Below are 22683 nucleotides of genomic sequence, written 5' to 3'. Positions count from 1 at the left end.
TTGACAAGGGCTGGATATTGTAGGGAAATCCCCTGGAGGAGGACATGGAAACCCACTCCAGTATTCTTGCCTGGAGAATCCCATGGACAGAGGAACCTGGTGGGCTACAGTCCATGGGATCTCAAAGAGTTGGACACGGCTGAAGCAACTTGGCAGCAGGGACAGTGGATGTGTGTGTGTGTGTGTGTGTGATTGAGGGTGGGGGGCACAGGGGGCACAGTTAGCTGGAGGAAGAGACAGCCGCCTAGCCCTGAACCAGGGAACAGCTGTGAGCTCCTTGGAGGGCGGCACGGTGGTGCCTGGAAGCAGAAACTTCTATGTGCTTCCAAGTACTTCTGTCCAACAGCTCAAAGCATTTCACAGACCCCAGTTTCTGTCTCAGTGACCAGTGTTGGTGTGGAAAGAATCCAGGTGTGGGAATTTCCTTTCCAGAGGGATAGAGGCTGGTGATAGAGTGGACACATGCTCCCAATTGTCTGTCCCAGGAATTGCAGACCTTGAGCATCTTCTTGCCCGCTGAGTGAACACTCCACCCACTCAGTGTTTTGGAGGCTTCCCTGAGCTCTGCACAGTACAGCATGCCTCTCCCGGCGCACATTCAAGCTTTACCCAGAGCATCTGTCCCTCACTTCATCCTCTTTCTCCCGAAAGGAACAAGAAAAATCAGAGAAGGTGTCCAAGAGGGTCAGTGCTGTGGAGGAAGTTCGGAGCCACGTGAAGGTGCTGCAGGAAATGCTGAGCACGTACCGCAGGCCGGGGCAGGCCCCGCCAGACCAGGCGGCCTTGCAGGTACTCTTCAGAAACAAAGTCGGGAAGGACTGAGTATGACTGACATACTAAGAATATGCACAGATTGCAAGAAGCCCTCACACAGTCAAAATAATGAGCGTGTTCCTCACCCCCTCAAACTTCCTCATTCTCCTCCTTCTGTTCCTCCCCCTCTCCCAAGCAACCACTGATTTGTTTTTTCCCTTCTAGTTAGTTTGGGGCTTCCCAGGTGGCATTAGTGGTGAAGAATCCACCTGCCAGTGCAAGAGATGCAGGGGACACATTTTCCGTCCCTAGGTCGGGAAGATCCCCTGGAGGAGGAAGTGGCAACCCACTCCAGTATTCTTGCCTGGAAAATTCCACGGACAGTAGAACCTGGCAGGCTACAGTCCATGGGGCTGCAAAGAGTTGGACATAACTGAGAAAGACTGCTGATTAATTTACATTTCTTAGACTCTTATATAAATGGGATGATATACAGTATTCCACCCCTGCCTTTTTTGGGGGGGAGGGTGGTTAGGTTCTCTCCTTTGGAGAAGCTGTGGTTTGCGTATACCACAATATGCATATCCATTCGTCTATTGATGGGTATTTGGGTTGCTTACAGCTTCAGGTGATTATGAAATAAGCTGCTCTAAACACTTGTGTTCAGAACCGTTTTGTGTGAACATACATTTTCCTTTCTCTTGGGTGAACGCCTCAATGTGGGATTGCTAGGTCATATGCTGGGTGTATAGTCAACTTTTTAAAAAGTGCCAGAGTGGTTGTATCATTTTCTGTTTGTGACAGCAGCGTTTCAGAGTTCCCATTTCTCCACATTTACACATCTTGAGAGCCTTCTTTTTTTATAACGCACTTACTGAGAGCTTTATGTAACAAACTGTGTTTTTTAGGTCGTGTATGAGAGGTGTGAAAAGCTGCGGCCCACCCTGTTCCGGCTGGCGAGTGACACCACCGACGACGATGAGGCGCTCGGTACGGTCTTATCCCCCAGGCGTAGACCGCGCGCTCCGCAGAGTGTAGGACCCGCGTGGGGCTCTCTGACTGCCATGGGGCTTCCTCTGTGCTACTGACGTGGAAACTCGACAGTGGCTTCTAGGTGTTCCAGTGGTTGTGCTTGGGGATGGCATGACCTGAGTTGATCCTTGTAATTTTCAGAGGAATCTAGGCTTGAGCAAGAAATGAGCAGCAGGTCTGCAAGCATAGGAAAGGGTGGAGGTTTACCATGTCAGTTGGGTGTGAAGCGGGTAGAAGGAAGAGCAGCTCCCACGGAAGACTTGCAGAAAGACTGACCGCTGAGAGGTCTGAGAAGCAGCTGCGAGGGACGTCTGGGAGATTTCACACCCAGAGTGCCTTCAGGGGCTGGGCTGGGGAGCCTCAGCGAGGTGGTCAGTGTGGAGTGAAAGGCGCATGGAAGAACTGTAATCCTGTACACAACTATAGAAATGGTTGAAGCTTTTTATTTAGTGGAAGATCTCAGAATGCATAAAAGGGATTCTACTCCATGTCCTCTTCCCCTTCCGTTCACAATCACCAGCTCACAGGCAGTCTTGATCTTGTTTTACCTGTACTGCCCTCTCCCTCTGTCCTCCCCCTCCCCACACCCCCAGATCTGTTTTTAAGCAAATTCCAAACATTTTGGAGTAATCTATCAGTGTTCAGATTTTCCTGGGCATTTCTCTCTCTAATCATCTCTTGCTGACCCTTTTATTTTTTTTAAGTTTGTTTTAAATCAGAACCAGAAAGGAAAACCATGCTTGGTATTTAAGTCTCTTTCTGTGGCTAGCCTCCTGTTTTTTGTTTTTTTTTTTTTAATTTCATGCATGAAAAACATGTCCTTTGACTTACAGAGTTTCTGTTGGTCTCAGTTTTCTCATGGCATCTCCCATGGTGTTTAATGTTCCTCCATTCCTGATATTTCTGAAATTCCTTATTTCTTATAAATTGAATCAGGAGGCTTGTTCAGATTCAGGTTCAAATGAAGGTGTGTGGGGAAGGAACAAGAATGCATCATAGGTGATGTTACAAGGCCCATGGTGTCTGGTTTTCTGGGGTTTTTTTATGATGTAATTATTCAAAGCCTTTTCTCTGGTTGCAGTGAAGTCAAAATGAAATTTAAAACACCTTGCACATGCCAAATACAACATTCAGCCTCTTGTTTGTTCACTTCCATTCAGTTTAAAAATTGATAGGAAATTAATAGTTGGTCACTCTTGAAGGCTTTTCCTAGCACGGTGGCCTGCAGTGTTACAGCCCCTGCCCCTGTCGCTATTCTCTCTCTCCCAGGAGAGATTTTCTTGCAGGTAAACCAGACCATGAGATACCCTTGACATTTTTGAAATCCACTGCATTTTTTTATTTGGATGTTTCAATTTGGATGTCTAATTTTCATCAGGAGTGCTTGATCTGTATTTAGATTTTATGAAATTTACAGGTGAAAAAGTAGATTCATGTACCAAATTGTTCCTTACAGACTTTCCAATGACTAAATAAAGTCCCAGAAATGTCTTTTAATATTTTATTTGCATATTGATGAAGGAGCTTTAAGTTTAAATTTTAAATTAAAACGAAGTTAAAGATTTAGTTCCTCATTTGAAAGGACCGTATTTCAAGTGTTGGCCGTCACACTGGGCAGTACAGACCAAGAAAGTGCAGATTTGGTTCCTCCTCCAACTTGAGAAGGAAGCGTTGAGGTTCAGCGATTGAGTGACTGGGTCTGCCAGGGGCCTGATCTCGTGACCTGGGGGCAGGAGGCATGGCCATGCTGAACCTGGTAGAGCTGTGTGGTTGCTGCTTTGAGGATGGCTTAAAAAAGCCTGAGATTGTTGGTTGCTCACCGGGGGATTCTGATTTTTCTCTCGTTCTTCAGCGGAGATTCTCCAGGCAAATGACCTCCTCACCCAGGGAGTTCTGCTGTATAAACAGGTGATGGAGGGCCGTGTCACCTTCGGGAACACAGTGGCCAGCTCTGTGGGAGACATGCCTGTGTCCAGAGGTATGTGCAGAGAGCCTCTTCCGCCCTCTGCCGTGGGGTGCCTGCAAATCCGGGCAAAGAGCTGACTTCTCCGAACATTCTGGGTTATGGTATAGATATGAAAGCACACACCCTCTCTTCCGTTTCCCTTGAGAACTGGTTTTATGTAGCCAGCCTCTGCCCCACATGCCATCACGGATTGACTGCTGGGCAGCAGCTAGCTTTGTAAACAGAAGTGTGTGGCTCTTCCGTGCCCAGGTTCAGATTGTGCCTCTCGTGAGTGCTTACTTAGGGGAGCTATGCACCAAAGAAGATTGACCATCAGTGGTTCCTAGTGCCAGGCTAGCTAAGTCAGAATCGGTCTATAGCAGTGGTTGAAATGCAGCTTCTTAGACCTTTCTGAACCAAGATTACCTGGAGCTGGGCCCCAAATTTTTATTAAGTGCTCGAGATGATTCTGATAAGCTGTGGTCAAGACCTCAAAGGTCTCTGAGCTGGAGCAGTCTGCTCTGCTACTATCCTGGTTGGATGGACCATCAGAGGATTCTGTGATGGTGGGGATGGGAAGGCAGTTCCTTTGGCTGCCTCGTATTTCAGATGCCACTCGAGGCTGTGAGTCAAGCCAGTCAGCGGAGGTGGAAGGTTCTTCAGGGGTGTGCTAAGGGGGGACCGTGTGATGTCTTTTGATTGGGAGGAGGCCTGAGGGAAGTGGAGCCTTCACTCATTTATTTTTCTGTCTGTTTTCTAGTCTTTCAGAATCCAACAGGCTGCATGAAGAACTGCCCCCTGATTGACCTGGAGGACAGTGGGCCTGAGCAGGCTGGGACAGTGGCGCCGTCTTTACTGCATCAGGACCTGGCAGCCTTGGGTAAGGGTAGTGTCTGGGGGGAGCCGGCACAGAATGGTCCTGACTCCCAGGGAGAGAGCAAGCCCATTCCCTTTGGGGAGGGTATGCCTGTTTTTAGAAAGAATTGGGTTATACTGGGAAGTTCAGAAAGGTCTTCCTTGTACCCAGTCTCAGATTTGCCATAAATGAGTTGAATGAGTTCCGGTAATTTGCTTTGTCTAGGCTTTCTAAGTGTTCTAGAAAGGATGGCATCAAGTCTCCAGCTTGTATCAGGTAGAGTTACTGATGTGCCTCTCCACTCTGTTCCTCCCTTGCAGGAATCAGTGATGCCCCAGTTACCAGCAAGGTAAGGAGGCACTTCTTGGGGGCTGGAGAGGAGAGGGGAGGTCCCTCAAACCTGCCTGCGTGAAGGCAGCGCCACCCAGGGGAGGTTGGAGGGTGACACCATAGCCTGGTGGCTCCTGTGGCCTCGGAGGTCCGAAGCCTCTTCCTCACTTCCGCTCTCTCGCTTGAACCCCTGGAGGGGGCCGTGTTTTTGCTCTCCTATCCCTGCCCTCTTCCGTTGTATCCAGACTCTGGCTTCCCAAAGGTCTGCTCAGGAGTCACCCCCTCTCGCCCTCTCTCCACCTGCCCGAGGACATGTGCTTAGCCTGCTCTGCGGTGGCTTTGGGGTCAGGAGAGCTGGGCCCAGGTGTCACCGCGGCTCACACTCATTCACACGCTGCCCTCACTTTCGCCATTCCTGGTTCGGCAGGTTGCAGGGCAGAATTGCTGTCAGGAAAAGACGGACCCCACCAGCAGCGCGCTGCCGGCTGGCGGCGCTCAGAGCCCTTCTGCAGAAAGGAACCTGCTGGACCTCCTCTCCCCACAGCCGCCTCCGGGATCTCTGTGAGTCTGTGGCAAGGAGCCAAGAGTTGCTCCTGGGTGCAGGTGGCCGGGCTGCCGCTCTCCCGGAAGGCTGCACTGGGTACCCCTTTTACTCCCCATCCAGCCCGAGTCAGGAGAACTCGCGTTTTGGCCAGGACCTCTGGAAAGGGGTTTTAGGAGTAACATCAGCGGTAGCTAATGATGATGTTTTTGGTCTTTATAGGTTGGTTTCGTTTTCCCGATTTCACTGTAGTTTGAAGCAATGTTTGATCACTAGAGAAATAGATCATATAGAAAGTCCCAAATACCACACTCTAAAGATGAGGTTGAATGCTCCTTCTTTGTTTTTTCCTGCTTATTTTACACAAGTGAGGCAAGCCACAATATGTGGCTTGTTTTACACAAGTGAGGTTATAGTTTACAGATTATACTATGCTATGGGTTGTTTTTTTTTTAACTTTTTAAAAAATAATTTTAGTTTTAGCTGTGCTGGGTCTTCATTGCTGCTCTGGTTTTTCTCTAGTGGTGGTGGCCTCTCTTATTGCAGAGCACCGGCCCTAGGGCATGAAGGCAAGTGGATTCTTTACCACTGAGCCGCGAGGGAAGCCGCACTGTGGTTTTTTATATCACACACCTTCGATACATTTTCATCAGTTTATGTAAACTTGCCTCATTCTGATAGTTGAATAATAATTCATATACGTATAATGTATACTTAGTCATTTCCCTCTTGCAGATATTTACATAATTTCCAGTGTGGAGGCACCTGTGGGGTTTCTGTAGTACAGATTTATATAAATAGAGGTGCTCTAAGGTGTGAATGTGTACACGTTTTCATAGATCTTGTCCCTTTGCCTCTGGCAAGGCTGGAGCACTTAGCCTTCCCAAACAGCCTGAGAGCCCGTGTCCCTGGTGGAGCCCACCAGGTTGGGTGGAGGTGGAGCTGTGCCGGGAGGTCATTCTTGTCTGTATCTAGCGGCTTTCTTCCTAGTTCGCTCTTTATAACTGCTTGACATTTTAATTTTGGTGGGTTACTTCTTTCTAGACTTAGGTTTTCCAAAAGTGTTTTTGATTTGTGTTCCAAAGGGACAAAATCATGAAGTGTGAATGATGTGGCCAGTGTAATTTGTGCTCTCATCTGCCTAGCTTAGGTCACTCTGGTGTTCATGTATGGGAAACGTCATCTCACCCAGCTACTTGTTGTCAGGGACTGCCTGACAACATTAACTAGTTTATTGGGTTCTTATTGTGTGTGCTCAGATACACTTCATACACTTTCTCATTTAATTCTTATTATAGCCCTATGAGGTAAACATTAAAATGTCTCCATTTGGCAGATAAGAAAACTGAGGCATGGGTTCGATTACTTTTCTAAACTCATATACCCTGAAAATACGTACATACACACATAGGCACACGCATTTATATTTATTTTTTCCCTTGTTCTTTAGAAAGCCTAATCAGATTCCCAGAATTCTCTACAGTTTTTCCAGTCTTATTATTTCTTTGCAGGAATTATATTCCACAGAAAAGTATCCCCAAGGAAGTACCACCAGGTACCAAGTCCTCTCCAGGTTGGTCTTGGGAGGCCGGCCCGTTGGCTCCTTCCCCGTCTTCCCAGAACACTCCTCTGGCTCAAGTGTTTGTCCCTTTGGAGTCTGTTAAGCCCAGTAAGTACAGTTTCACTCTTTTTTCCCTCTCTGTTAGACACCCAGCTTTATCCACTCTGGATTGATAGGAGTGGCTCTTAAACTGGGGAAGGTGCATGGGGACTTATACTGTCTTATATCCTGCTTTATTTACTGTTATAGGCCATAGCATTGTTTCATGCCCTTAATCTTCAAAATCTTGCCTCCGGGCAAAGGATAAGGCAGGTGGCTTCATGGTCTCTTTGCTGATATTTTTCTTGGTTTTCTGTCGTGGGATTGACTCTGAAGCATATTGGCAGGCAGAATTTAACTAGGGCTCTTGAGTCCACATAGGGATGTGATCTTCATTTGGAATTCAGGAAGGGAATGTTCAGTGTGACCTGAGATAAATAGGGAGAGCTGGAATTAGAAGGAAAGGAAGAATTTGACTGGTGAGCATCTTCCTCTGAGGATGCTCATTAAAGCAGGAGACGTAGATATTAACCTCCCTTCCTACAAAGGGAAGGAGACTGAAGGCCCAGCTAAGTAAGGTGACTCCCTGTGGTCAGCACCCTGATACGTGAGCAGGAAACAGCTCAGATCTTCAGGTCTAGGGCCTGGGCCTCTTCCTTGGGTGCAGAGCCCCCTTGTGGCTCAGTATGGTGAGCTCAGATTACAGAAGACCTTGGAGCCAGGCAGAAGTAAAGTCAGCAAGCAGTGGGGGCCCTTTGCATTCTTAATTTTTATTTTAAACATAATAAATGTTCAGTGTTAATTTCCTAGTTTTGATCATTGTACGGTGGTTTATATAATGTTAATATTTGAAAAAGCTCAGTGAAAGGTATATCGAAATTTCTTCTTTTTTTTTTGTAAGTTTTTTAAAAAGTAATTTTTATTGGAGTATAGTGGAGTATAGTTGATTTACAGTGTTGTGTTAATTTCTGCTATACAGCAAAATGGATCAGATATATATGGTTCCATTCTTTCTTAGATTCTTTCCCCATATACCCTAACTTTTTATAAATCTAAAATTATTAAAAAAAACAAAAAATGTTCAGTATAGTTTTAGAAAAAATAGAAGAGAACAGAAAATTAAAATCATCTGTATCATTACCACCCAGAGATGGAAGTTGTGTTAATATCTTGATGTATTTTATTGTCTTATCCATGTACATATATTTTAAAAATTGGTACCATAGTATATATACTGTTTTATATCCTGCTTTATTTACTATTATAAGCCACAGCATTGTTTTATGCCCTTATTCTTCAAAACCTTGATTTTTTTAAAAACTAAATTCATACTTATGCCACTAACAGATGTAACTCATTTATTCAATTTCTTTCTGAAGGATAATTTGTTTCCAGTTGTTTACTGTTGTAAACAGCATTACAGTGAACATCTCATTGCAATAAATGGAGACCCATTTTTAAAACTTTCCTGATTATTTCATTAGGAAATATACTTAAAAGAGGAAATGCTGGGTGTAGACATTTAAAATTTTGACCTTCACTACCAAGTTGCTTTCTAGAAAGGTTGCCTTTTGCCCATAACCTCACCACCATACCTCAAGAATATTTTCAGTCTTTTAAATCTTTGGCAGTTTCATTGTTAAAGTATATTTTTATAATGTGCATTTTGATAAGTGATAAGTGATATTTGGCATGAGATAAGGATCTTCATGAAATTTTTTACCAGATGGTTAGCTATTTGTCTACCACTTACTGAATTAGCCAATGATTTTCGAAAATACTTTCTTGACATGTTAAATTCTCAGGTTTGGGTCTGTTTTACTTGCTGTTTTGAGTTGCAGTTTTGTCCATATTTGAGTGTTTATTCGTGCAGATAGCACTACTCCCCCTCCCTTCTTTTTTTTTTTTTTTCTCTTTTTTTTTTCTCCCCCTCCCTTCTTATAGTTAGTCTCATGTATCTTTTTCCCCCCAAATTAACTTTGAAATTATTTCTTAGCTAAATTAGCACAATCCCTTTCATATTTCCAAGACCTGATTAATTTGAAAAGCTCTGCTGTCTTTACTGCTTTTTCAGATTAAATATAAGAGATGTGTATGTGTATATTGTGATACAAAAAAGACCAGAAGGATATAGGCCCAGATGTTTGCAGTGCTTATTTCTGGGGAGCAGTAAAGGTTTTCTGTTTCATCCTTTATGATATCCTGTATTTTTTGTGGTGTTCGCACATTATTTTTTAATATTTATTTACTTGGCTCTTTTGGATCTTAGTTGTGGCATGTGGCATGCGGGATCTTTTTTATTTTGTTTGAGTTGCATCATATGATATCTAGATCTCTGACTAGGGATCGAACCCCCACCTCCCCCATTGGAAGCATGGACTTTTAGCCACTGGACCACCAGGGAAGTCCCCATATGTTATTTTAATCCTAATCATTTCTTGCTCAAAAAAAGTTATTTTTAAATTTTTTTTAACTGGTAATGAATGGATGGTTGGATGGTGGGGAGAGATCAGTTTGGACCGTCACAGGAGTCCACTGGAGCTAATGAGGACTTGGGTTATGGTGGTGCGGAGGGTTGAGCCCAGGAGCTGTTCTGAGTGGCGAGGAGGAGGACTTGGTGACAGGCGCACGTCTGTGTCAAGCGTGGCCGCTCTTCCGGGGGAGTCGGTAGCAGCACTAACCCTCTTGGTTGGGTCCTCCTCTGCCAGGCAGCCTGCCTCCTCTCATCGTGTATGACCGGAATGGATTCCGAATTCTGCTCCACTTCTCTCAGACCGGGGCCCCCGGCCACCCGGAGCTGCAGGTGCTCCTGCTGACCATGATGAGCACGGCCACCCAGCCTGTCTGGGACATCATGTTTCAGGTGGCTGTGCCAAAGGTGAGCCGGCGCCCACCCCCTGGGCTTCTTCAACAAAGGCTGGCGTTTCTGAGCATCAGGTCCTTTGTGGGAGCGTTATCTACGAGATGGAAAGGCCAGAATCTTCACTTAGAGTAGATTAAGATCAAACGGGAATGTTGTTGGCTTAGCTAACTGGGGATTCCTGAATGTGTACCTTCACAGATGGCTGGATTCGGGTAGGTTCATAAACAGTTCCTGAAGAGTCTGTCACTTTCCATCCCCTGACTTTGTTTTTCCCTTCTGGAGCCTGTTCTCTCACAGACTGTCTCCGCAAAGCCGGAAAATGGCCTCCAGCAGCTCCAAGAGTTACGTGGGCCTTGACTGTTTTTTATCTCAAAATAAACTGCCCACTGACATGAGGCACACATATAGATTACCCAAGAAAGGGCTGGGACTGGCCTTGTTGGTGTTAACTGGTATACCTTGGGCCAGGAGCTCATGTTCAGGGATATGAGGTACTCTGGCCAAGTAGGATATTACATCCCTTTCTCAAGGGAAGTCAGTCCCCACAGGTTAACAGCCAGACTAGAATCGCAAGAAATGGGCAAGGGGCCTGTTCTGAAAGGAACGATTCAAGGCAGACAAAAATAAAACTGCATTTTTTTTAAGGTTTATTTATTTTTATTTTGTTATTATTTTTTAATTTATTTATGGCTGCACTGGGTCTTTGTTGCTCCACATGGGCCTTCTCCAGTTGTGACAAGTGGGGACTATTCTCTCTCTTTTTTAAACTTTTTATTTTGTATTGGGATATAGCAGCTTAACAATGTTGTGAACAGTGAAGGGACTCAACCATACATACGCATGTGTATATTCTCCTCTAAACTGCCCTTCCATCCAGGATGGCAGGGTCTACTCTCCAGCTGCAGTGTTTGGGCTTCTCATTACTGCGGCTTCTCTTGTTGCGGAGCAGGGGCTCTAGCACCGGCTCGGTAGTTGTGGCACGTGGGCTTAGTTGTTCCCTGCATTGGCACCGCAATGACGGGTGGGTTCTTTACCATTCAGCCCCCAGGGACGCCCCAAACTATGCACTTTGTAATGTTCATGGTAATTTTGTAGGGCATGGACTCTCATTACCTCTATCTTACAGATTATCAGTCCAGGGTTCAGAAAGGTTAAGTATTTTGTCCAGAATCACAGAGCTAGTGAGAGGCAGAGATAGAATTCAGTGCAGGATGTGCTGTCTTTCTTCATGCTGCCTCTCAGAAGCTGACCTTTGACCACACAACTACAGATACACTTTCTGTATGGGTGGGGCAGAAGGGTCTTCTGGATTCTTTCAGCCATTGGGGTGGCGGCCAAGCTCTCCTGTTCACCAGATCTCCCTCATTAAAGCTGTAGTTTGTTAGGAATGAGTTATATGTTGGGTTTCTCCCCCCGATAGTCAATGAGAGTGAAACTGCAGCCGGCGTCCAGCTCTAAGCTTCCTGCTTTCAGTCCTTTGACACCTCCAGCTGTGATCTCTCAGATGCTGCTGCTGGACAATCCACACAAAGTACGTTCTGGTATCTGTGCTAGCAGGGAAATGGGGGCCCCTGAACTCCAGGCAGGCAGCCTGGCAGGTGGAGGGAACTATATTGAGATGTTAGTTTGGTTGGGATGCTGGTGGAATGTCCCGTGCTGGAGTTCGTTTTCCTTTGGGGCTGATTGGAAGATCTGTGACCAGATTGTCATAGCTGTGGACCAAGGAAGTGGTCCACACATTCCCTAGCTCCAAGGAATCCTCTGGAAAGGTGAGGCTAGCCTGTCGTCTTAGCTGGTCTCCACCTCAGGGCTGCCGAAGTGTGGGAAGACACCCAGGGTGTCTTCCTGGCTGCCCCCGTATTTGTAGTCCCAGAGGGTCGAGGCCAGGGTATGCCTGGGCATACCTCACTTGGGTGGAGTTAACATACACAACTGTTACTTGCTGACTACTGGGTGGGTAAAGGCTTTGACTCTGGGACCATCTCTCTGTCACTCCTCACTAATTTAAGGTCTTTTATCTTTGCCCAGGAGCCCATCCGGTTACGGTATAAGCTGACATTCAACCAAGGTGGACAGCCTTTCAGCGAAGTAGGAGAAGTGAAAGACTTTCCTGACCTGGCAGTCCTGGGTGCAGCCTGACACCTCCTAGGACAGATCCTGCCATTCAAGCTTAGGCCAATGTTCCTTTTGCTGTCTAGATAGGACTGATCATGGTGATTTAGTGCAGAGTGCCAAGAGTTCTGTCCTGACATCAGGCTCTGGATGCCAGCCTCTGACTTATTCTGCAGATGTGTGTGTGTGTGTGTGTGTGTGTGTGTGTGTGTGTGTTGCCAGGGGGCTGAGGGGGAGGGATGAAGGCAGTGTGGGAAATGCTAAAACATTTCTGATAACCATCTGCTACAGTCATGTCTGGTTTTGCATGTTGGTGGACACTGATGTCCCTGCCTCAGGTTGGAGGTTTTATAAGCCAAAGTTGTCACTTGTTTTCCATGTATTATTACCTTTTCATTCATCCACTCTGTGCCTTGTCAGCCTCTGAAAGTCTTGGTTGCTCCCAGGCTGCTGTTCTCAGGGACCCATAAGGGACCTGGTTGGTTCTTGGGGCAGAGTGTCTTCTGCGATGCTCTCTTCCAAGAAGGACCTCGTCTCCATTTCCATTAGCAAATGCTGCTTGCATGTGTCCAGGAAGATCTTCTAAATGGAATGCTTGTTGCACTGTGTCCTAGGCGAGGGGTTGCCACTGGACCAGAGGACCGCACTTGGTGGGCCAGTCATGTCCTTTACCACTGTGCCTTAGAATCGCCCATAGATGGACCCTTCAGGGCAGAAGGGAAAGCAGATCCCAGGCCTTATTCAGGCCTCAGGTTCCATGGGCTGGGCAGCCTGTCTGGACCCTTCCTCAGGACCCTCATCTCCATCCTCGCCCTCTTTCTCTGCAACCATTTCCCCAGAACTCTGATGGTGGCACCATGCCAGTCGTTGTAAGTCATGACTGACAGGTTCACCCTGGCCTGTTGACTTCACAATCCACGGTGAAGAACTGTGATGCAAATGAGATACGAAAAGAGTTTAGCAATGATTCAAGTGCTGACTAAATCTAGGAAGTCATTACTGAATAAATACCTGTGTAACAAATATACTTTGTGGAGTTTTGAGTAAGTAGGAGATGCAATGCCCGTTGCATTTGGAAATGATAGGCTTGAAGGGATCACTCGTCTGTTGAAGTGAGGAAGACTTCCTGAGGAATGTGCAACCTTAAGAACTCTTTCAGGGAAGAGAAGCCCTGAAGATCTGAATGAAGCTGAAAGAGATGGATTTTTGTTAGAGTCGTGGTGTGAAGGAAAAATTCAGGCTTGTAATCAGTTACTCCTTAGCACCTACTAGGTGCCAAGCATTTGTGCATATTTTCCAAGTCCTGCTTGGCCTGATGAGTGAAGAGAGCTAAGCCTGGCTGAGATGGCCCAGTGTAGAATATAAGATCTGAGCAGGTCATCTGTCTGGGCAGGATTCCACCTCAGAAACTGCATGACTTCTGGGTGGCTCTTGATCACAAAACCGGGTACTTTGTAGTCTGATCTTTTACTTCCTACATATAACTGGAAATCTGCCAAGACTATGTTGCGGACGGGAGCTGTAAAAAAAAAAATCAAGGTATGCTTGATGTAGAAACTCAAAACAGGTAAGTGATGGGGTGATTTCTCTATTTGGCATAACCCATAAGATTCAGATATTCTTTAGAGCCTTCATAGGCTCAAGTTATCTCATAAGGTCTTCTAGAGTGCCTGTTGTAAAGACGATGGCTATCTATGAAGAACTTCCATCCAGAATGGGTAAATGAGACTGACACATGAAGACCTTTATCCTACGGGTTAAAGGTAGAGTCACTGTGTGTGAACATCTGTTGTCTAGGAGACAGCTTGCCCATGGTTCTTTGCTTGGGTAGAGTTGGACAGGGCAAGGGGGTGGGGGGTAGGTGTCCTGAAAGTGGCCAGCAGTGCCTTCTAATTCTGAAGTTCAGTGACCACTTAAGATGCAGTCCTTATCCTTTATTCACTCAACTGGTAGTTGACTAGCTGCTGTGAGCCAGGCATGTTGTAGGCGCTGCAGACAAAGCAGTGATACAAGATCCCGGCCCTTGGGGGTCTTCTGTTCTGATGGGAGCTCCATCGTGTGTCTGGTGACGGTTTGGCACTGATGACCCCGCATTTTCCCCTCTCCTGAACGCCTCCTCCCAGGATCCTGCCCATCCCTGTCTCTCGGCCTACCTCCGACGGCTCCTTTTCGTCTTTCCTTTAAATGCATTTCCGGAGGATTTAGTCCTGAGGGCTCTTCTAAGCATTCTGGGCAGTTCAGCTCTAGGTGGGTGGTAGACTTCTTGCTGACGTCAGGTTGTATTTCAAGCCGCCTGCTGGATGTCTTTATCTGGAGGTTCCCACTGTTGCCTCCCAGTGCTTAAAACAGAACCCAGCGGCCTCCCTCTCGTTCTGTTCATTTATTTGAAAGCACCTTTCTAAGCCTTCATGGATCCTTGATTCCTGCTTCATCTCCATCCCCTCAGTACTGTTTTCTCATCTAGTCTATTTCTTTTTTAAAAAATTTGTTTGGCCACACCATACAGTATGCAGGATCTTAGTTCCCTGACCAGGGATCAAACCTGTGCCCAGTGCGTTGGAGGGTAAAGTCTTAACCACTGGACCATCAGGGAGGTCCCCTCATCTAGTCTATTTCTAAATAGTACCACATTCTGGCCTCCCCGCTGCTTTGTCACTGCCTTGGTTTAGCTTTTTTTGTTTGGACAGTGCAGTAGCCTGCCTCTCAGTTCTCCTCTGAGCCATTATAGTTGGCCACCATCAGATTTCTGATCTGGGTACCTGATCCCTGCTGAAAAATTCCAAATGGGCTGTTAATGCTCTAAAAGTGTATGCAGCTGTATTCAAGTTGCTTACTTGGGACGTTCAGTGCCCTTCTGTGACTGTGTACTCCCTACCCTGCTGGCATCATCTGTCAAGAATAGAGCACACTTTGCCAGAGCCGTAAGAAAGCCCCTTCGTAATGTCATGTTTTCTCATAATCTGACTACCACCTGCAGTTAACTCCTTTTATCTCAAATGAATTTAAGTTTGGGCTAAAATGCTGCTCCATCTGCAAGCCACTCTCGGAGGGTAGATGGGCAGTGGAGATAGTAAAGGTTGAAAGAAGGATAAAAAACTTAAGACCAAACACATGAATACTACTCATTAAAAATGAGATAGTGTAGATTGAGAGATCAAACATGAAAGGTTGAAAGCAAAGGTGGTATTCTCATACAAATAGTGTTTACTCAAATGTTTATAAATGACAAATTCTTTAAATATATCTAATATAGAAGGTGCTTACTCAACCCCAAAATATAAAATTCTGTCAACTAGTTTGTTTGGTTTTTACACTAAGAACACATACACTAGAGTGCTGGCCAGGGTTGGTTTTGCATTTTTTAAGAGGTAACACCTGACCTCTCACTGGGAAGAAGTGGAGTCAAGTAGATGAAGTAGGATGAGCCCAAAGTCCAGAGAGCTCGCCACACGTTTAATTTCAGCTGGCATGAAAATCTCCAGGCCTTTCTGCCCCTTGCCCAATGCATTTCCAGGTATAGCATGTTCCCTCTGAGAAGGCTTGCATCTAAAAATGTGTAAACATTCTGCTGCTTTGACTTTTATTCTTGAATACATTATTCCATGGCTAGAGGTAATACTTTTTTCTTTTTTTTTTTTTTTTTTACTTTTTTCATACTGTTGAAAATATATACATAAACTACAAAGTATATACATGTTGAAAATACATACATACATTGAAAATACATAACAAACATGCGTGGTGGCATGCTGCAGTCCATGGAGTCGCAAAGAGTCAGACACAACTGAGTGACTGAACTAAACTGAGGGGTAATGCTATTATTTTAGAAGTTGAAAACCTACTACAGTGTTACAGGCTCCAGATAACATAGGTTTAGAAACAGTTTGAAGTCATTAAATCAACCTTTCATTGTAATTCTATTCGTCAGCTTCACGTAGTGCCTCTAGCCATGTGACCTGGGACAAGTAATTTGTCCTCTTCCGCTTCCTTCCGTGTAAAGAACATAACAGGATTGTTTTGAGAAGGGAGTTGTTATATATGAAGTGACTCCAGTCCTGCATAGTACTAAGCTAAGACTCATTTCATTTATGTTTGTCCGTCTGGTTTCCAGTACATGAATAGACTTGACTTACTCATAACTTTGTTTGTTGTTGCACCACGGCACGTGGGGTCTTGGTTCCCTAAAACAGGATCTTAGCTCCCTATCCAGGGATTGAGCCTGAGCCCCCTGCCTCCTGCAGTGGAAGCTTGGAGTCTCAACCACTGGACTGCCAGTGAAGTCCCCGTAACTGAAATTTACTTCATGAAATAAATGTAAGCAAATATTTAAAATTTTGGCAGGGTTCAAATTAATACTGAGATGCATTAAATGTCAAGGATAGAAAGATAAAAATTTTGGAAACCACACACCTAAATCTTGTCAAAAGCAGAAAACCATAACAATATACTCAAAAACTAATGAACACACTTCCTAAAAAATATTCAGTTAAATTTTGTAAACAAAGCTATGTAATTCTAAAATTTACAACCGTAAGACTCACAGACTTAGAACAAAGTTATGATTGCAGGGTAAGGGGTATGGGGGAAGGGACAGTTGGGGAGTTAAGGATGGACATGTACACTTAAAAAGAATTCCTTGAACTGTGCCTCATAAATTGTGCATGTTTCAATAAAAATATCAAAAATGAGAGAAAATGAAAAATAAAATTTATAATCCTGTCTCCAAAATCTGAAATAGATAACTGTTATTAGTTTATTCTTGTTTTTTGAATGCATAACCAAAATATTAACTTTAAATCTAGTGGTATATTGAAAGAATACACTGTGTACAGCCTTTGGGAATGCAGTTAGCCACATTAATAACGCAAATGGACTATGATCATCTGAATAGACGAAGAAAAGGCATTTTCTCTCATTCATTGTTTATTCCTAATAGAATCAAACTACTAACATCATGTTTAATAAGGAAATAACTGCAGTGACTTAAACACAGAGGCTTGTTTTCTTATTTAAAAGCAAGTCAGAGGGCTTCCCTGGTGGTCCAGTGGTTAAGAATCCTCCTTGCAATGCAGGGGACACCAGATTGATCCCTGGTGTAGGAGGATCCCACATGCCTTGCAGCAACTAAGCCGGTGAGCTGCAACCCACATGCTGGGGGACTGTTGCTAAGCTAAGAGCCAGGATATGTAGGAGTTTCTGCTGCAAAAACAAAAACACCCCTCACCTCCATGTACATCAAGAGATTACTTCTAATCACAAAAGCAGACATCTCAAGTCTACGATTTTAGTGCTTTTCTATGTATGCGAAAGGTGCTGGAGTCTGGACTCTGAAATAATTCCTGATACACATCTTAAGTATCTTTTTTTTTTTTTTCAATTCAGAATTCCCCTCAGGGTACACCATAGGGGCAGCTGCAGTGGTTGATGGCTTTATCACTGCAACACTGTTTGTTTATGGCAGGTTCTCCACAATATAGCCTCATCCAATCTTGGCCTCAATGGAATCTCAGTTTCCCTTTTTGGAAGATAGAAATAGTACCTGACTTAACTCCCAAGGCTGTGAGGATTAAAATGGAAGTGTGAGGGAAAGCAAGTATCGTCTGTAATCGTCTGTAAACATATATGGAATCTAGGGCTCTGTCCTTCACACGGATACATGGGTCCTATGCTGTAGCCAATCTGGACTCTTCCCTGACCTGTGACTCTGTCTAGTAGAAAAGGAGAGGTTTGCACACATCTGAGCTCTGAGGAGGAAGTCACTTGTCTCTTTGAGCAAACCTGGTTTATGCCTGTGATCCAGACATGGAGCTGCGCCTTGATTCTGATCACTGGGCATTTTCCTCATAACGTGTTCTTTTTCAGCCGTTTCCTTCTGTTGAGTGTCTGTGCTCTTCTCGTGGGACAGACTCAACATTATACCCCCAGCAGGGGCTGTTCTGGTTTGTACCATGTTATGATATACTGGAATACCTCTACATGGGGTAGCAAGGAAATGTATTAACCAAATTTAAGAAGCCAGAGGCATACCTAGGGCTGGTATGACTGTCCCAGATTTTATCCTCTCCTTCCACTTCTGACAGCCATTCATAGCTACGTGTCTGTGAGAGAGTTCCTCGTGGACAGGTGTGCTCAGAAGTAAAACTGTCCCACGTGAAGCCATTCTGGGTGGCCTAGACATGCATCAGGTCCATTTAGGGAAGGGTGGCTCAGTTTTGGCATGTCCCAAAATGTGTGGGCTCAGAGGCAGATCTTTTGGCTATGGTCTAGTAAGGAAATTTGAAAATCTGCTCTCCAAAAAGCAGCTGTAAGACAAACTTGACAAAAATAACCATTTCAGTGCTACAGAAATCAAAGATAGATGGCAACCTGAGAAGTGTTCATGCTTAAAAAGTCACTGAAATTTGAAGAACATTCGCAGTGCCTGTCATTCTTCCCTGGGGCCGCTCCCAGCCTCTCCCTCGCCCCAACAATGTAGGACTGGCATCTTCTTTGAGAAGATGTTAGGAGAAGTGACGCTTGCTGGGGTAGGCAAGCGGGAAGGGCCACCAGCTGTATTAGCTTGATGATGTAGTCATTAGAAAAAGCATGTCCCTGGGTGAAGCTGTGCGCACGTATCAGGGACCAGGGGGAGCCTGAGCCAGCCACACAATCCGGCTGACACCGAGCGTGCATTCACGTGCTGAGGGAACACGGGCACAGTGGAAAGGAAAGGCTGGGGCCGCCTTGAGAGTGACCTCATACTTGGAGTGTGCTCCCTTATCCACACACAGATCCACTGCCAGGACAGAAGCCCTCCTGGCTCAAAAATTTTGACACAACTTCAGTTTGATCATTAACTGTCTTTGAGCTATGTAGACACAGGAAGTCACGTTTTAAAATAAAAAGAGACATTAGAAGCTAACACTATAAGGGAAAAATTCCATGAATTTATCCCAGGCAAGCTATTAAACAATCAAAAACAGGAGCAATCTTTGGGGAGTCCAGACTCTAGAGTTGCCACAATATGTTATCTAAAATGCCTAGTTGTCAATAAAAAAAGACAGACATGCAGAGAAACAGGAACAATCCATACTAAGGGAAAAAGCAGTAAATAGAAACTGGGTCTTCAGACAATGGATTTAATAAATAGCATTCAATATAGCTATTATAAATACGGTCAAGGAACCAAAGTAAACCATGTCTAAGGAATTATAGGAACATGTGACAACAAATGAGGGCTTCCCAGGTGACTCAGTGGGAAAGAATCTGCCTGCCAATGCAAGAGACACAAGAGATGCGGGTTTGATCCCTGGGTCAGGAAGATCCCCTGGAGAAGGAAATGGCAACCCACTCCAGTATTCTTGCCAGGAAAACCCCATGGACAAAGGGGCCTGAGGGGCTACAGTCCAGGGTCACAAAGAGTCAGACTGAGCATGACTGAGCAGTCATGCAGAGAGATAACAACAAAAAATAGTGATTCTCAATAGCAAGACAGTAAAAAAGTAAATGGAAATTCTGGAATTGAAAAGTACATAAGTTGAAATGAATTCACTAGAGCCTCTCAACAGCAGATTTGGGATGGCAGAAGAAAAAGTGAGCCTGAAGATAGGTCACTAGAAGTTACCCAATCTGAATAACAGAAAAAAACAAGAAAGCAAAGCAAGCTGCAGAGATCTGAGAGACACTATTAGGTGTATGGTGACCAAATACACACCAACATACACATAATGGGAGTCCCCAAAGGACAAGTGAGAAAAAGGGGCAGAAAAGTTAGTTGCAGAAATAATATCCAAAGCCTTCCCAAATTTGCTGAAAAACATGAACCTACACATCCATAAAACTCGACAAGCTTCAAGTAGGATAAACTCAAAGAAACCCAGACTTAGACACACTGTAGCCAAACTTAAAAGCCAAAGATAAAATTGTGAAAGCCTTTAGAGAAAAATGACTCACGATGTACAATAAGCTCATAATAGATTAACAGCTGACTTCTCACTGGAAACAATACAGAAGGCAGTGGGATGACATATTCAATAGTCTGAATAGGAAAGAATTCTATATCCAGCATTACTGTCTTTCAAAAATGAAGGTATAATAAAGATATCCCCAACTAAAGGCAGATAATTTGATGCAAGTAGATCTGTCTTGTGAAAAATCAAAAGCTTTCTTAAAGTTCTTCAGGCTGAAATGAACTGCACAATAAGTCTACATGAAGAAGTAAAAAATAACTGGTGAAGGTACTTTTAATTAAAAGACAATTGCACAAAACAATAATAAAAAATGTCTTACATTTATAACAAACATACTATCTATGATAACAGTAGCTCAACAGAGAGGGGAGGGAGAACTGTAATGAAGCAAGGTTGTTATTGTTCATGTTGTTCACTAAGTCATGTCTGACTCTCTGTGACCCCATGAACTGCAGCATGCCAGGCTTCCCTGTCCTTCACTATCTCCTGGAATTTGCTCAAACACATGTCCATCAAGTCCATGATGCTATCTAACCATCTCATCCTCTGTCGTCCTTCTACCCTCAATTTTTCCCAGCATCAGAGTCTTTTCCAGTGAGTCGGCTCTTCCCATCAATGGGCCAAAGTACTGGAGCTTCAGCATCAGTCCTTCCAATGAATATTCAGGGTTGATTTCCTTTAGGATTGACTAGTTTGATCTTGCAGTCCAAGGGACTCTCAACAGTCTTTTCCAGCATCACATTCGAAAGCATCAGTTCTTCAGCACTCAGCCTTCATCATGGTCCAACTCTCACATCCACTACATGACTATTGGAAAAACCATAGCTTTGACTAGATGGACCCTTTTTGGCAAAGTGATGTCTCTGCTTTTCAATACACTGTCTAGGTTTTTCATAGCTATTCTTCCAAGAAGCAATCGTCTTTTAATTTCATGACTGTAGTCATTATCTGCATTGACTTTTGAGCCCAAGAAAATAAAATCTGACACTGTTTCCACTTTTTCTCCATCTGTTTGCCATGAAGTAATGGGACCGGATGCCATGATCTTCGTTTTTTTAATGTTTTAAGCCAGCTTTTTCACTTTCCTCTTTCACCCTCATCAAGAGGGTCTTTAGTTTCTCCTTGATTTCTGGAGAAATAAAATTAACAAACATAAAAAATTAACACATTTTAGCTAGACAAACCACCACTAAGGGAAAAAAATACAAATATTGCTGAAGTCAAGAAATAAAGAGGGGTAATTACTACCAATTCTACAGAAATTAAAAAGGATTATAAGGGAATATTATGAATAATTTTTTGCCAACAAATTTCACAGTTTAGATGAAATGGACAAATTTGTAGAGTTCTCAACATATCAGATGATTTAAGAAGAAACAGAAAATCTTAATAAATCTATAACAAGAAGTTTTTAATAGATCTATAACAAGTAAAGACATTGAATTAATAATTTAAAATCTTCCCACAAAGAAATGTCCAGGCCCAGATGGCTTCACTTTGAATTCTGTCAGCTATTTAAAGAAGAGACGTTACAATCTTTACAAACTCAGAAAATGGAGAAGGAAGGATCACATCCCAAATCATTCTATGAGACCAGTGATATCCTTAAAGCAAAATGAGACGAAGATCACAAAATGATATTACAGGCCAATTTTGCCCATGAACATAGACATGAAAATCCTCAAAAAAATATTAGCAAAGCAAATCTGGTAACATAAAATTGTTATACCCCATGACCAATAATTTATCCTAGGAATGCAAGATTGGTTTACCATCCAAAAAAGCTACTGCTGTATACTTATACATCATATGAATAAAATAAAGGAGAAAACCACACAATTTATAAAATACAACATTTTAACAAACTGATGAAAAAATAGGAATTGAACGAAACTTCCTCAACTTAAAAAAAAGGCACCTGAAAAATCTACAACTAGCATCGTACTTCATGGTTAAAGACTGGATGCTAAAGACAGATCCTTAAGGATGTCTGTTGCCACTTCTATTCAACACTGCACTGAAGATTCTAACCAGCACATTTAGTAGATGGAAAAAAAGAAAGACATCCAACTTGGAGAGGAAAAAGGAAGATTTTTCATTTTTTCATGATTCTGTATGTAGACAAATCACACACACCACAGACACACACACAAACTAGAACTAAATTTAGATGTTCAAGAGGTAGAAGAGAATCATACAAAAATCAAGTGTGTTTCTAACACAAGAAACAATATGAAAATCAAATTAAGAAAATTTCATTCACAAGTATTAAAATGAATACTTTGGATAGCAAAAGAAGTGGAAGACATTTACAGTGTACAGTGTTGCACTACTAGTGTCCCCACTAGGGGACAGCTGCAATGTGGAGACATTTTTACTTGTCACAGTTTGGGGGAGGGGATGCTATTGGCATCTAATAAGTAAAGGCCGGGGATGCAGTTAAACATTTTACAATGCATAGGACAGCCCTCCGCAACACTTACATTACCAGATTTCAAAACTCAGTGTAAACTACAGAATCAAGACAATGTTTTAAAATAATAAAATGAGAGGACTTACATTACCAGATTTCAAAACTTACTGTAAACTACAGAATCAAGACAGTTTGGTATTGGTACAAGAATAGAAGTATAGATGATGGAACAGAAAGTCCAGAAACTCTTACATTTATGTCATTTGATTTTTGACAAAAATCTAAAGGC

The 22683-nt window shown here is 43.7% G+C and overlaps 1 protein-coding gene across 1 annotated transcript in view; it reads left to right on the top strand.

The window, feature by feature from the left end:
* GGA2 (golgi associated, gamma adaptin ear containing, ARF binding protein 2) overlaps positions 1–13055 on the top strand; it is a 30094-nt gene extending 17039 nt beyond the window's left edge. Inside the window, exons 8-17 of the mRNA XM_043914518.1 lie at positions 652–789; positions 1662–1743; positions 3638–3763; positions 4491–4610; positions 4907–4935; positions 5344–5477; positions 6969–7126; positions 9766–9935; positions 11341–11451; positions 11949–13055. Coding sequence (XP_043770453.1) covers positions 652–789; positions 1662–1743; positions 3638–3763; positions 4491–4610; positions 4907–4935; positions 5344–5477; positions 6969–7126; positions 9766–9935; positions 11341–11451; positions 11949–12059 — 1179 coding nt within the window. The 3' untranslated portion in view covers positions 12060–13055. The remainder of the gene's footprint in view (positions 1–651; positions 790–1661; positions 1744–3637; positions 3764–4490; positions 4611–4906; positions 4936–5343; positions 5478–6968; positions 7127–9765; positions 9936–11340; positions 11452–11948) is intronic.
* Positions 13056–22683: the final 9628 nt, after the last annotated feature.

This window comes from Cervus elaphus, chromosome 10, assembly GCF_910594005.1.
Source record: "Cervus elaphus chromosome 10, mCerEla1.1, whole genome shotgun sequence".
NCBI lineage: Eukaryota > Metazoa > Chordata > Mammalia > Artiodactyla > Cervidae > Cervus > Cervus elaphus.
This window is presented reverse-complemented; position numbering and strand designations above follow the sequence as displayed.